This window comes from Schistocerca gregaria, chromosome 4 (assembly GCF_023897955.1).
Source record: "Schistocerca gregaria isolate iqSchGreg1 chromosome 4, iqSchGreg1.2, whole genome shotgun sequence".
NCBI classification, from domain to species: domain Eukaryota; kingdom Metazoa; phylum Arthropoda; class Insecta; order Orthoptera; family Acrididae; genus Schistocerca; species Schistocerca gregaria.
The window spans coordinates 289903234-289920019 of record NC_064923.1 but is presented as its reverse complement, the minus strand read 5'-3'; the positions used below and the strand labels follow the sequence as shown (position 1 = coordinate 289920019).

The window sequence follows — 16786 nt, the reverse complement described above, 5'->3', positions numbered from 1 at the left end:
GGGGGGTGGGGGGTGGGGGGAGAGGCATTGATGGGGGAGGGGACCTTTATTATCTGAATGACAACTGGCACAGTGCATGGGTGACCTTTATTTTATGTCTCACAATTGCCTGAGAGCCGTGAGTAATATATGAAATACATGGAAATTATGAAGCCGTGAAATAAACGATCCAAATTGTTACTGTAGTAGTTGCATATAAAACGTCGTATAAAAATGTAAACCTAAGCAGAACAAGGATCACGCTATCGACAATCGTAGGGCGAAATAAAGAAACAGCTGCATGCTCTTCTCATTTTTTCAGTTTCCGTCACAGTTTCGTTCAAACATTTTTTCTTTTGTGGTGACCAGTTTCGGACTACTTCGTTCATTCTCAAACGATAACCTACAAACAAGACATAGCTGTTAATGTAATTTTTAAAAAAAATTTGCAGCACATACAATTACACAATACTCATTGGTGTAATTAACATTGCATACTGTTCCATTAAGTTCGGGTGTGCAGCGGCAAGAATTCTCCTAATATTTCGGCTGTATAACGTTCAGCCATCTTCAGAGTAAGCCGCAAGACTGCCACTCAAGTGCTCGCTTCGTCCCTTTACACTCGTGTACCGTGCAGGTGCGCGAAGCGAGCACGGGTGCGGCAATCTTGCGGCTCACTCTGAAGATGGCTGAACATTATCCAGCCGAAATATTAGAAGAAGAAGAAGAAGAAGAAGAAGAAGAAGAAGAAGAAGAAGAAGAATTATTGCGGCTGCATACCTGAAACTTAATAGTGCAGTCTTTGCGCCGCCAAAACCTGAAGATTAACATTGCATACCTTCGTGGTAAATACTAAAATACTTTTCCACCAGTGTGCACAGCTATAACTAGTATTTTTAAAAGTATGGAATAGTAATGCGTGGTCACGCATACAAGTATTGAAACTTCCCTCCGAATTACGTGGTGTACTGAAGGATTATGTTGTGACCGTGTCAACGCAAAAACGGTAGATGTCGTTAGTGACTACATGTGATATTCTGACGTGCTGCGAAGCTTACATGTTCCATGTTCCTGCAAGGGAGTCATCTGCTCAACATTAAATAGCACTAATCGAAATACAAATATGATGAAACTTAATACAATCTGCTAAACAATTATAATGTACTCATTATAAATCTCAAAAGTCAAGAGTTATTAAAAATACAACACCATAATTAGATATGATAGGACATTTGAAGTGGCTGCAAACTGTGAAAAAAGAAAACTTTAAAAATGATTTGAAAACGACATTGTAATACATCAGTCCATCCCCCCCCCCCCCCCCCCCCCCCCCGTGCCGACGAACTGCATCGGTCTGGAACGAATCATGGTCTATAACACGGCAACGCTGCTTTTTTCCAGGAGTATTTTAAAAATACGCTGTTTTCTTCATAGTGCCTATGGTTTGCTTCACTATATTGCAAGTCTTCAAGCGCCACTCTTTTGCTCATTACAGTTTTTACTGAGTCTTGGAGATTTTGAGGAACGCTCTAAAACTTTATCAGCAAGAATTGATGGATGTCCAGGAACATTGTTGATTACATGGGGTGCTGTTAAATAGTCATGTTTTAGAACTAATTAAACCTAACTAACCTAAGGACATCACACACATCCATTCCCGAGGCAGGATTCGAACCTGCGACCGTAGCGGTTGCTCGGTTCCGGACTGTAGCGCCTAGAACCGCACGGCCACTCCGCCCGGCTAACCTAAATAAACAGCAGTGTTAATAGTGGCTGGTTGCTGTTTTCTTCTCTGTAAGAATTAACCTACATTAATTGATAAAGAAATTACTTTTAATGGTTGAAATAATCAATAAAGAAATAGTAAATTGCAACTCGACAGTAACCAACTAATTTTGGCCCTGTTTCCTATCTGAGGGTTTTCCTTGATTAATCGCAACACCTGTCTCAGTCGGTTTGGTACTGGAGGGAAGTGAAGGTCGTACACTTTGTTGAGGGCGACGGAGGCTCGAATACAGGTTCAAATGAATGCAGGTGGCAGCCGGTAGACCAGCGCGGAGAGCTACACCAAACTAATTGTCAGACTTAAGACCAGAACAGCAACAAAAACAAGTTTGACTCACCTATTCATGACTACTCTGCAATTCACATTTAAGTGCTTGGCAGAGGGTTCATCGAACCATAATCATACTATCTCTACCATTCCACTCCCGAACAGCGCGCGGGAAAAACGAACACCTAAACCTTTCTGTTCGAGCTCTGATTTCTCTTTATTTTGATAATCATTCCTACCTATGTAGATTGGGCTCAACAAAATATTTTCGCATTCGGAAGAGAAAGTTGGTGATTGAAATTTCGTAAATACACTCCTGGAAATGGAAAAAAGAACACATTGACACCGGTGTGTCAGACCCACCATACTTGCTCCGGACACTGCGAGAGGGCTGTACAAGCAATTATCACACGCACGGCACAGCGGACACACCAGGAACCGAGGTGTTGCCCGTCGAATGGCGCTATCTGCGCAGCATTTGTGCACCGCCGCCGTCAGTGTCAGCCAGTTTGCCGTGGCATACGGAGCTCCATCGCAGTCTTTAACACTGGTAGCATGCCGCGACAGCGTGGACGTGAACCGTATGTGCAGTTGACGAACTTTGAGCGAGGTCGTATAGCGGGCATGCGGGAGGCCGGGTGGACGTACCGCCGAATTGCTCAACACGTGGGGCGTGAGGTCTCCACAGTACATCGATGTTGTCGCCAGTGGTCGGCGGAAGGTGCACGTGCCCGTCGACCTGGGACCGGACCGCAGCGACGCACGGATGCACGCCAAGACCGTAGGATCCTACGCAGTGCCGTAGGGGACCGCACCGCCACTTCCCAGCAAATTAGGGACACTGTTGCTCCTGGGGTATCGGCGAGGACCATTCGCAAACGTCTCCATGAAGCTGGGCTACGGTCCCGCACACCGTTAGGCCGTCTTCCGCTCACGCCTCAACATCGTGCAGCCCGCCTCCAGTGGTGTCGCGACAGGCGTGAATGGAGGGACGAATGGAGACGTGTCGTCTTCAGCGATGAGAGTCGCTTCTGCCTTGGTGCCAATGATGGTCGTATGCGTGTTTGGCGCCGTGCAGGTGAGCGCCACAATCAGGACTGCATACGACCGAGGCACACAGGGCCAACACCCGGCATCATGGTGTGGGGAGCGATCTCCTACACTGGCCGTACACCTCTGGTGATCGTCGAGGGGACACTGAATAGTGCACGGTACATCCAAACCGTCATCGAACCCATCGTTCTACCATTCCTAGACCGGCAAGGGAACTTGCTGTTCCAACAGGACAATGCACGTCCGCATGTATCCCGTGCCACCCAACGTGCTCTAGAAGGTGTAAGTCAACTACCCTGGCCAGCAAGATCTCCGGATCTGTCCCCCATTGAGCATGTTTGGGACTGGATGAAGCGTCGTCTCACGCGGTCTGCACGTCCAGCACGAACGCTGGTCCAACTGAGGCGCCCGGTGGAAATGGCATGGCAAGCCGTTCCACAGGACTACATCCAGCATCTCTACGATCGTCTCCATGGTAGAATAGCAGCCTGCATTGCTGCGAAAGGTGGATATACACTGTACTAGTACCGACATTGCGCATGCTCTGTTGCCTGTGTCTATGTGCCTGTGGTTCTGTCAGTGTGATCATGTGATGTATCTGACCCCAGGAATGTGTCAATAAAGTTTCCCCTTCCTGGGACAATGAATTTCAATTTCCAGGAGTATAGATCTCGCCGCGACGAAAAACGTCTTTGCTTTAATGACTTCCATGCCAAGTCGCGTATCATATCTGCCACACTCTGTCCCCTATTACGTGATAATACAAAACGAGCTTCCCTTTTTTGCACCCTTTTGATGTCCTCCGTCAATCCCACCTGGTAAGGATCGCACACCGCGCAGCAATATTCTAACAGAGGACGAACGAGTGTAGTGTAAGCTGTCTCCTTAGTGGACTTGCATCTTCTTAGTGTCCTGCCAGTGAAACGCAACCTTTGGCTCACCTTCCCCACAATATTATCTATGTGGTCTTTCCAACTGAAGTTGTTCCTAATTTTAACACCCAGGTACTTAGTTGAATTGACAGCCTCGAGAATTGTACTATTTATCGAGTAATCGAATTCCAACGGATTTCTTTTGGAACTCATGTGGATCACCTCACACTTTTCGTTATTTAGCGTCAAGTGCCACGTGTCACACCATACAGCAATCTTCTCTAAATCGCTTTGCAACTGATACTGGTCTTCGGGTGACCTTACTAGACGGCAAATTACAGCATCATCTGCGAACAACCTAAGAGAACTGCTCAGATTGTCACCCAGGTCATTTATATGGATTAGGAGCAGCAGAGGTCCGAGGACGCTTCCCTGGGGAACACCTGATATCACTTCAGTTTTACTCGATGTTTTGTCGTCAATTACTACGAACTGCGACCTTCCTGACAGGAAATCACGAATCCAGTCGCACAACTGAGACGATACCCCATAGCTCCGCAGCTTGATTAGAAGTCGCTTGTGAGGAACGGTGTCAAAAGCTTTCCGGAAATCTAGAAATACGGTATCAACTTGAGATCCCCTGTCAATAGCGGCCATTACTTCGTGCGAATAAAGAACGTTGCACAAGAACGTTTTCTGAAACCATGCTGATTACGTATCAATAGATCGTTCCCTTCGAGTTGATTCATAATGTTTGAATACAGTATATGCTTCAAAATCCTACTGCAAACCGACGTCAGTGATATAGGTCTGTAGTTCGATGGACTACTCCTAATACCCTTCTTAAACACTGGTGCGACCTGCGCAATTTTCAAATCTGTAGGTACAGATCTATCGGTGAGCGAGCGGTTGTATATGATTGCTAAGTAGGGAGCTATTGTATCAGCGCAATCTGAAAGGAACCTAATCGGTATACAAACTGGACCTGAAGACTTGCCCATGTCAAGCGATTTGAGTTGCTTCGCAACCCCTAAGGTGTCTACGTCTAAGAAACTCATGATAGCAGCTGTTCGTGTTTCAAATTCTGGAATATTCCATTCGTCTTCCCTGGTGAAGGAGATTCGGAAAACTGCGTTCAGTAACTCCGCTTTAGCGGCACAGTCGTCGATAACAGTACCATCGGCACTGCGCAGCGAAGGTATTTACTGCGTCTTCCCGCTTGTGTACTTTACATACGACCAGAATTTCTTCGGATTTTCTACCAAATTTCGAGACAATGTTTCGTTGTGGAACCTATTAAACACATCTTGCACTGAAGTCCGTGCCAGATTTCGCGCGTCTGTAAATTTTAGCCAATCTTCGGGATTTCGCATTCTTCTGAACTTTGCATGCTTCTTGCGTTGCCTCTGCAACAGCGTTCGGACCTGTTTTGCGTACCGTGGGAGATCCGTTCCATCTCTTACCAATTTATGAGGTATGAATCTCTCAATTGCTGTTGCTGCTATATCTTTGAATTTGAGCCACATCTCGTCTCAGGTGCCCGGACGGGGTCCTCAAGGGGAGTACGCCGGTGAGGTGCCCGGAGCAGATGTACGCGGCGGGTGCGCTGGCGGTGTCGGGCTCCCGCGGCCAACCTGCGGGCACCCAGCGGACAGAGCCCGGGGTGGTGCGGGCGCCGTGCAGTGGGGAGCCGGGCGCGCCGCTCGCCTGCCACCGAGACTTCTCGGCTAGCAACTGGCCGCCGCCCCCGCCAGCGCTGACAGCCGAACCGCCCGGTAGGTGGCCCTGCCTGTGAGCACTCAGTCTGCAGTGTGACTGAAATTACTACTCGTCTGTAGTCTGGGGACATTAGTCTGACGGTTCAATCCCGTCTCCGGCCATCCTGATTTAGGTTTTCCTTAATTTCCCTAAATCGTTTCAGGCAAATGCCGGGGTGGTTCCTTTGAAAGGGCACGGCCGATTTCCTTCCCCATCCTTCCCTAACCCGAGCTTGCGCTCCGTCTCTAATGACCTCGTTGTCGACGGGACGTTTAACACTCACCACCACCACCACCACCACGACATTAGTCTGACTGGAGAGCAATCACGTACGGGGTTACTCCAAGACTCAGTCAAAAAAAAATTCAAATGGCTCTGAGCACTATGGGACTTGACATCTCATGTCATCAGGCCTCTAACACAACTACTTAAACCTAACTAACCTAAGGACATCACACACATCCATGCCCGAGGCACGATTCTAACCTGCAACCGTAGCGGTCGCTCGGCTCCAGACTGTAGCGCCTAGAACCGCACGGCCACTCCGGCCGGCCGAAAGACTGAAGACACACAAATTCAATAGAGTGGGAGTCTATAAGTGTCTTCGTATAATATGTGTGTACAAACCTTTTTGTTTACTGTAAAGTTACATACAGTAGGAGACCATGTTAAGTGTGTCTAGGACATGGAGAATGATTATGTGTGATTGGAATTTGTAGATGTGATGTGTTGTGTTGAGCGAAATTTCTGCATTCAGCTTTAATACATTTTCTACACAAATCAAACACAATAGTGTATGTAATCAAAGTACTCTTTTATCTTCTTTGGTATGTTTTACCTTCAATTTATTTTCTTCACCATTTGATTAAGAAGCGTAAAATATTAGTAAACATGTCCCCAAACTCTCATTTGTGTCACTTTCCACTTCCCTTAATGGTTTTATATGGGTTGACTGTTACATGACCAACTGTATTCGCTTTACAGTACATTTATTCTCCGATCGCCTTTTCTCCCCCCTTCTTACTCAGTCTACTATTTATTTAATAAACTGGGAGCAAGTACGTAAAATGCGTTAAATAAATACTTCAAAGTGTCACCAGTAAGAAAAACTGTGCTTCAGGTCGCAAAAACGAGAAAATAAATACTCATAAATAGCAGAAAAAAGGACGAATTAGCAGGGATATAATCGCTAATGTGTGGCAAATTCGGTGTTTTTCGGACACTTGCAAAAGTACTAGCGTACTGTCAAGTCGTTTTGCAAGACTATCACTGCAAAAATGTACGTCAGGCTCTTTAATACTATAAATTGCCATATCATACCGAAAACTACCAAAAATCGAGTGCATCTGAACTGTGACACCTATCGCAAAGAAGCAGAATGCAATATCACTTACCCTTAAAAGTTACGTAGCTGGCTGGTTTATTCCCGGTATGAAATGGATACTGTTAAAATGTCAGCGCAACATATACAGGGTGAAAAGTATTTAAACCGACAAACTCGGGGAGGTTGTAGGGGACATCAAAACAAATATTTTTCCTTAATGTCATTTTTTCGTAGGAGGAGTATTTAAATCGGTGGAGGCCGTATTACGCTCTTCAGTTGTTAGAGGCCGTATTACGCTGGAGGAAGATTTCTCTGGCGGCAAATTAATTAAACCAACAAACACTTTTCCATTTTTTTTTTAAGACCAAGAGACAACACATCAACACAACCCAATTTCAGTTACAGTAGATTTTCAAAAATGCCTCCATTGTCACGTAAACAAAGGTTACACCTTCGGTTCTTGTTCTGTCTGACACGGGTAAAAAAAAAAAACCAGGAGTACCCTGAATTGTTCCTGCTGCTGCTACTATACGGGCAACCAGATCCTCTTCTGATGCGACAGGAGTTGCGTAAACAAGGTTGCGCATCTCTCCCCATTCAAAAAAATCTAGAAGGGACACATCTGCGGATTTAGTAGTCCATGGTACAGGACCATCTCTGCCAATCCACATTCCTGGGAACCGTCGGTCGAGGAATCGACGCGCGTAACGACTGAAATGTGCCGGCGCCCCGTCATGTTGGAACCACATGTGTTGTCTTGTAGGGAGCGGAACGTCTTCCAGCAATTCTGGGACTAATCTGTCGAGAAAATTGTAATAGTGCCTGCCATTTAATGGCCTAGGTAGCAGATATGGCCCAGTTAAACAGTCCCCGACAACACCGACCCACACATTAACGAAGAACCGCACTTGATGAGCGCTAGTAACTGTGGCATGCGGGTTATCCCCCCTCCAAACATGGGAATTGTGAATGTTGAAGACTCCATCACGCCCGAACGTTGCTTCATCGGTAAACAACACAGATGATGGAAATGTAGGATGCATTTCACACTGTTCCAGGTACCGCTGCGAAAACTGTGCTCTGGGTGGATAATCAAATGGTTCCTGGTTGTGGACACACTGTAAGTGAAATGGATGTAACAACTGCTCTTGAAGCACCGTTCTTACATTCGTCTGATTCGTCCCCATGTTACGTGCAATTGCACGAGTGCTGATTGAAGGATCCCGCTCCACATGCTGCAAGACAGCTTCCTCAAATTGCAACGTTCTTACCGTGCGACGGCGTCCCTGTCCAGGTAATCTGATAAATGACCCAGTCTCACAAAGACACGGCAGCAAAGGTCGTATGATGCGGGATACGGTGATTAGGATATTGTTGTTGATAAACCCGCTGTGCAGCTCGTCCGTTATGGTGCGCTACGTAGTACGCACCAACCATATTAGTGTAACCACTCCAGGTGTATCGCTCCATGAGTAAACAGAGACAATGCACCACTACACTGGTGGACAGCAGTTGCCTACAACCTAAGTGCGTAATACGCCCTCCAACAACTGAACATCGTAATACGGCCTCTAACAACTGAAGAGCGAAATATGACCTCCACAGGTTTAAATAAGCCTCATAGGAAAAAAAGACATTAAGGAAAAATATTTGTTTCGATGTCCTCTACAACCTCACAGAGTTTATAGATTTAAATACTTTTCACCCTGTATACAACAAACAGAAATACTTCTTTTTGCAGACGACACTAGTATTGTAATCAGTCCCAGCATACATACGGAAACAGGAAAAATAGTAAGCAAAGTTCTTAAACGTACCATTCATTTTTACGAGGGTGAGTCAAATGAAAGCCTTAAATTTGTAATAACAAATCGACATTTCTCGCTGTTATCCTGTAAGTTGGTAAGCGTGCTACAAACAGCGTGCAGAATGGTCTGTAGGTGGCAGCATAGTGCAGATACACCCATACCGTCGCAGTATCATTATAAATATGGCCGCCCCACTTTCAACTTGCACCAGGGAAGAGCAGAGTTCTGCTATTCGGTTTTTGCGTAGTGAACATGTGAAACCTATTGAAATTCATCGACGATTGAAGGTTCAGTACGGTGATGCATGTAAGTCACAGCAACAAGTCTACGAGTGAAGTAGGAAGTTCGCAAATGGTGTGTCTTCAGTGGAAGATGCTCCTCGCCCAGGTCAGGCACAACGAGTTGTGACTCTACAGAACATTGCAGCAGTTGAAGCCATAGTGAAGGAAAACCGCAGGGTGACACTGTATGACATTGCAGGATGTTTACAGATTTGTTCAAAATGGTTGAAATGGCTCTGAGTACTATGGGACTTAACTTCTGAGGTCATCAGTCCCCCAGAACTTAGAACTACTTAAACCTAACTAACCTAAGGACATCCTGCTCGAAGCAGGATTCGAACCTGCGACAGTAGCGGTCGCGCGGTTCCAGACTGCAGCGCCTAGAACCGCTCGGCCACCACGGCCAGCACAGATTAGTCATGGGTCAGCACACCACATTGTGCATGATGAGCTCCAGTTTCACAAAGTGTCTGCAAGATGGGTGCGACGGCAGCTGACTCCTGAAATGAGAGAACGACGTGTTGATGCTTGTAAAGAACTTCTTCGACGCTTTGAACGAGAAGGTGATGGCTTTCTTGCAAGATTCGTTACTGAGGACGCAACCTGGGTTCACTTCCACCAACCGGAAACGAACAGAGCGAGCAAGGAATGGCGCCATTCCTCATCACCAAAACCAAATAAGTTTCGAACAGAACAACAGCTGAAACAATCACAGACCTGCATTTTGAGTGTCTTCCTCATCCACCATACTCACAAGACGTTGCTCCAAGGAATTTCCATACATTTGGACCACTCAAAGACGCAATGGGAGGAAAGAAGTTCCGTTCTGATGAGGTACGCCACGAGGTGCATGAGTGGTTGCGCGGACTACCAAAAGAATTTTTTTCTAAAGGAATTTATGCACTTTGTAACCACTGGGGGCTTGCATTGAGCGTGGGGGAGATAATGTTGAAAAGTGATGCATCTCTGTACCACTTCTGCACAATAAATAATATTTAAAAAGATATTTAAGGTTTTCATTTGACTCACCCTTGTAAAAAGGCGCAGCATGTTTGGTTCTGTACATCTAGAGTTACTACACCAATAAGTGTAGCACGTGCTCAGGAAACAATAAGTAGGATGGAAACTTCAATAGTGTTAGACGTTCATGGTGATGAGAGTTAAAATTGGAAAGAGCACATTGTGGCACTCCTAAAACAACTTAGTTCAGGCACATGTGCACTCAGAATCATTGCAAATCTCGGCGAGAAACAAATCGTTAGGTTGACATATTTTGCATATTTTCATTCAAAAGTGACAAATGGAGTCCTAGGGTAACTCACCTTTAGGACAGAATGTCCTCATTGCTCAAAAACGTGCTCTGAGAATTATACGTGGTGCTCGCCCATGATCTGTTTAAGGAGTTGAGCATACGGCTTCACAGTATATTTATTCCCTCAAAATGGTTCAAATGGCTCTGAGCACTATGGGACTCAACATCTGTGCTCATCAGTCCCCTACAACTTAGAACTACTTAAACCCAACTAACCTAAGGACATCACACACATCCATGCCCGAGGCAGGATTCGAACCTGCGACCGTAGCGGTCACGCTCTTCCAGACTGACGCGCCTAGAACGGCACGGCCACATCGGCCGGCGTATTTATTCCCTCATGAAGTTTCTTATAAATGATGCATCACAATTCAAAAGGAACAATGGTGTACGTAATTACAATACCAGAGGGAAAAATGACATTAATTACTCCACATTAAGACTGTCTAAAGTGGTGCACAATGCTGAAATGTGTGTTCTTATAGGACAACTATCCAGGGAGTTCCACCCAATAATATCCAAACGGCAGACTCTGTACACTATTTATTAAATTCCCAATACTAAACTCTTTTAAAGAACAACAAATTCATATAACTTACAGAACTTAACAAATGGTTAAAAGAGTGAGCTTTAAAAACAATAACAGCGGCTTGCCTCCATAGAATGAAAGAACCTTTTACAATAGTGCTTTTAGAGTTTACCCAAAATCCAATAAGTTAGCTTGCCATTACAATTTAAAATGATTTATATAAAAAAACTTTGCGAAAGATAATGGCGCTTGGCACCATAAAATGAAAGAAGCGCAACACACAATCAATAAATATAATAACAAAATAGTAATTTGATACAACCAAAGGGCGAGGGCTACTCCCAACGCAATCACAGACGAGCGAGCTCTCAACACTTCGGAGCCTTCCCACTACAAACGGTCCCAGAAATAAACCGCTGAGAGCTCCCCGTCATGCCTCCTACAACTGCCCATCACTTACGCACCTTGGTTATGTTCTGTAACACACGACAGATAGTATCAACACAAGATAAAATTCAAAAGTACGATATAACAACCCGACAGCACATGATAACCACGGCTCTGTTACCTCGGGCACTCTTAATAAGTGCCCGAAGGCAACACACACAACTCTCAATAAACAGTTCTCGCTTCTTAAAACGAAACAATAAAAGCCAAGCGCACATGAATAGTCAAACCACAGTCTTAGAAATGCCTTAACGACACCAAACGCGACTATTCCACCAAGTTAATAACAACACAGCGAGAAAAATACAGAACATACCACTAAATGCTGTTACACAACCAAGTCGACGAGATCGTGTTGTTCAGGTCCTAGATGATCACATATACCATGCAGCAGTAATTCACCGTGTATATACTGTATAAAACCGCCCTTCTTAGGCAGACTTTACCCAACACATCGAATGTCAAATATACCATACATGAACGCCAGATTATCACAGGACCCCAGCGAACCTCCACATTAGACACGCACGAAGAACAAGTACGCCGACTCCAATTAATCACCACCGCATGGCCAGCACAGCGGAGAGTCGCCTCCGCCCCCGACCACTCTGCTCATATTGCGAGGCACAACGACCTTAGCGCTAGTCACTAACGGGTCAGGCAGAGCGAACTTCACGTCCCGTGCAATACCAGGAAACCAACTACCCTCTCGCTTTCCGCCGGCCACCGCAAACACACGCCAGCGATTTCATAGCAAATCGCCACCGGAGCGCCACCCGCACCAGGACAGTGAACTATAATCTATTACAGTGTGCTTTTGAACAAGATCACAGGTTAGCGGCGCGCGCCGTATCAAATGCTGCAACAAAAATTTTTGATTTCTTTTCCAGTGATATAAAATGTCTGACAGAGAGCGAAGTAAAATTTGAAAACAACCTGAGAAAGCTTCTTCTTGACAAATCCTTCTGCTCTGTAAAAGAATTACTATCACTGTAATGTACATAAAGGAATTACTAACTGACATCCGTAGTTAACAAAAAAAAAGTAGATTGACTCTTTCCACATCAGCATTGTACATATGATCCATGAAACATTAAACTAACTGTCTAACCTGACGATTAAGACACGACAAAACAGAGGGCGATCAACCCACACAGACAACGGCTGCAGCCCGCTGCGCTCTCTGTACTGCACACCCTGATACCGCTCTTACCCTTGGCTGGCAGCTGGCAGGTTGTGATTTTCTATACAGACCACAGGCAGCAAGTATGAGAAACATTGGGACAAATCCAATGGTCAACTGATTTAGTACATACAACCTAACCTCATTCCAAGCATGTGTGTCAATTTTTACCTCTCTATCTACGTTATTTCGTGGTTTATTAATTTTTCAAATTTATACTGACTTTTTGATCACCCTATATGTCAGACGATTCATACTTTTGCTGAGCGTCGTACTGTGCACAAGTGAGACACCAAATAAAGGGAGTTAAAGAAGTCAGCAATGACTGAATATTACCTGGAAAGTGGTCATAAAATACAATTTGAAAAGACTAGAGTCTTGGTTCATGCGCCATCACATTAGAATTCCATCATAAGACAGTTTTAGCAGGGGCCTGGGGGTAAATACTTGATGGGCTGATGGGTCGGGCTTTGAATATCGAGCGAAAAGAAAGACAGATGCTTGGCGCTTGTATAGCGACAAGAGCGGCCGTTTGAAACATTGAGCCATGACATCATGGTTCTGCGGAGCGGGACAGCGTGCCAACCCCGGCAGTCACTAGTTCGAAGGCAGGGGCAGCTGTCGAAAGCTCGACTGTTTTATTGAAGTCACGTGGCGAGTAAACTGAGGCAATGTTATAGACGATGACACCATCAAAGACGCAAAGGACACGATATATACCATACTGAAAACAAAACGTACACCTATACTCCACAAATCACCTTTCTGTGTGTGGTGGGGAGTACGTCTGGTACAATTATCTTTTCCCCCCATTCCTGTTTCATCCACTCGTGGAGTATGGGAAAGGTAAAGCTCTTATGAGCTCTTTCTAAGTTTTTCGTCACTGTTCTTTCACGAGATATACGTGGAAGGTAGTAAAATGTTGGCCAGATATTTGTGGAAGATTGCTCTCAGAATGTTAGCAGTAAGCGTCTCTGTAAATAACACCATCTATGTTGCAGCGTATGCCACTGGAGTGTGTTGAGCTCCTCCGTAACCTCTCGAGACCAGCAAACAATCCCGTGAGGATATGCACCGCTGTTCGTTGTATCTTCTGTAACTCTTCTATGAATCTCTACCTGGTAACGGCCGCAGACTGATGGACAACACTCAGGAATCGGTCGAAAGCAAATTTTGTAAGCCACTTCTTTCGTGGATTAATTACATTTCTTTAAGATTCTCCCTACGAACTCAATCTGGTATCTGATCTTCTGGCTATTTGTTTCATGTAGTCATTCCCTTAAGGCTGCCCCGCAAGGAGAACATTTTACTGTTTCGATTTATATGTCGCCTATAGTGTAATCGAACAATAATGAATCTCCTCGCCTGTTTATCCGCAATACGTTACATTTATTTGCGTTCATGGTCACTTTCCAGTCCCTGCAACCGAACGTCGATCCTCTGCAGGTCTTCCTCCTTTTCGCTAGTCTTCCGGCATTGCAGCCTTCCTACAGACAACAGCTTCATGCACGAATCAAGGAGCCTCCAACGTTAGCCACCATAATCATTAATATAATGGTTCAAATGGCTCTGAGCACTATGGGACTTAACTGCTGTGGTCATCAGTCCCCTAGAGCTTAGAACTACTTAAACCTAACTAACCTAAGGACATCTCACATATCCATGCCCGAGGCAGGATTCGAACCTGCGACTGTAGCGGTCGCGAGGTTCTGGACTGTAGCGCCTAGAACCGCATGGCCACTCCGGCCGGCATTAATATAAAATGTCAATAGTAGAGGCCTTGTAACACTCGCGTAAGGTACTCTCGAAGTTACCGTTATACTCGTCGATTACGTTCCGTTAAGAACGATGTGTTGAGCTTTATCTGTAACGGAGACTGTATCCAGTCGCAAAGCTCGTCCGATGCACGCCAATCTCGTAATCCGTTAGTTAAACTGCAGTGCAGAATTGTATCGAATGCCTCCCTGATGTCAAGAAAACAGCATCAACCTCAGCATCTTTGTTTACGGCGTCTTGTGTCTAATGGACGAATAGATCGAGCTGAGTTTTTCAAGATTTCTGTTTGCAGAACCCATTGTAATTGTGATAGAAGAGTATCGTCTCGAAACAGGAGACAATGTTAAAGGAAATGGGCATAACTCTGAATCAAAGCCTCTTCATCTCCGAATAACTACTGCAACCTACATCACTTTAAATCTGATTACTGTGTTAATATCTTGGTCTCCCTCTATGATTTTTACTCTGTATGCTTCCCTCAAATACTGAACTTGTGATCCCTTGCTGGCTCAGAATGTGTGCTATCAGCCAATCCATCTGCTAATCAGATTGTGATACGAATTCCTTTTCTTCCCATTTCTGTTCAGCACATGCTCATTACTTACATGATCTGCCCATCAAATCTTCAGCATTCTTCTGTAGCACCACATTTCAAAAGATTCTATTCTCTTCTTATCTGAACTGTTTATCGTCCGTGTTTCGCGTCCATACGTAGCTACGTTCCATACAAATACTTTCAGAAAATCAATATTCAGTGTTAGCAAGTGTCTATTCTTCACAAGATTTTCATCTTATATCCTCCTTCCAAGATACTGTCCATTCCTTTCAATTGCTCCTCCAAGTCATTCGTTATCTCTAACAGACTTACAATGTCGTCGGCAAACCTCAAAATTGTTATTTCTTCGCCCTGAACTTTAATTCTTACTATAGTTTTTTTCTCTGGTTTCTTTCACTGCTTGCTCACAGTAGAGATGGATTAACATGGGGGATAGTCTGCAACCATGTCTCAGTCCCTTCTCTATCACTGCTTCCTTTTCATGCCCCTTGACACTTATATCTGCCGTCTGGTTCCTGCACATGTTATAAATTTCCGCCCCTGTGTTTTAGCCCTGGTACTTTCAGAATTTCAAAGAGAGTATTCCAGTAAAGCGTTCTCTAATCTACAAATGCTATAAAGGTAGGTTTACCTTTCCTTAACCAAACTTCTAAAAGACCTCCTAGGGTCAGTATTGCCTCACATGTTTTTACATTTCTTCAGAATCTAAGCTGATCTTCCTTAAACTTCTACCGGTGTAAAGAATTTGTGTTAGTATTTTGCAGCCATGACTTATTAAACTAATAGTTCCGTAGTATTCACACCTACCAGCACCTGGTTTGTTTTGAATTGGATTTAGAATTATTATATTCTCCTTGAAGACCAAGGGAAGTTGGAGGGCATGTCGCCTGTCTCATAAATCTTACACACCAGATAGAAGGCATTCATCATGGCTGGCTCTCCCAAGGCTATCAGTAGTTCTGACGGAATGTCATCTACTCCCAGGGCCTTGTTTCGACTTAGGTCTTTCAGCGCTCCCCCAAATTCTTCTCGCAATTCCGTATCTCCCATCGTATGTTCATCTATGTCCTCTTCCATTTCCATAATAGTGCCTTCAGGCTCATCTCCCCTACTACCTTTCAGAATTCCGTTCTTTGCTTAAGACTAGTTTTCCATCTGTGCTCTTGATGTTTATACAACTGAATCTCTTTTCTCCAAAGGTAGAATTCATTATGAGCGAGCATTAATAAAATTCACATATGTCTAATCATTTTTCCTTTATGTCATTAGATTAGACGATTAATGATGTGCGACTGAAGTCATTCAAGGTGTTATGTTCATTGAGTTCATAGCATATGAAAATTACTGAAAAGATGGGCTTCAGAAGACCACAGTTCCTTGCATGAATTGTGAAATTTCCCATAGCCTCTTCGTTTATAATCAGCTAGCCTTTTACTACAATTTCTCCCGCATATAGGTATGGCACTTATATTGCTGACATATAAACCGCCTCCTCTGCCATCCCTCCTCCACATTATCTCTTTCCATCCCCTCCACTTCACTCCCTCGTCCAACTTCAACTCCCACCTCTATCAACTAATTTCCACCTCCCCCCATTCTCTGACCATTTCGTTCCCTCCCCCCCCCCCACCCTCTTACTATCCATTTCCTCTATCCCTCTCTCTCTACTCATCCATACCCATCTACAAGTATACACCCTAGAACACACATCACCTGCATAACACGCCTGTCGTGCAGGGCAGTTTAGATGCCAGGGATTACCAACCATTTTCACATCGACCTCGACCCCTATGAGAGCTAAGTGGTTCTTATCCCTACAGTATTTCTTCCTGGGTAAGAAGTAGTATGTGTAACA

At 44.7% G+C, this 16786-nt stretch overlaps 1 protein-coding gene across 2 annotated transcripts in view; it reads left to right on the top strand.

Moving 5' to 3' along the window:
• Positions 1 to 16786, top strand: part of LOC126365981 (uncharacterized) — a 155349-nt gene that overhangs the window by 101260 nt on the left and 37303 nt on the right. For both annotated transcript variants that reach the window (XM_050008790.1, XM_050008789.1), the window contains exon 4: positions 5494 to 5732. In XM_050008790.1, coding sequence (XP_049864747.1) covers positions 5494 to 5732 — 239 coding nt within the window. The remainder of the gene's footprint in view (positions 1 to 5493; positions 5733 to 16786) is intronic.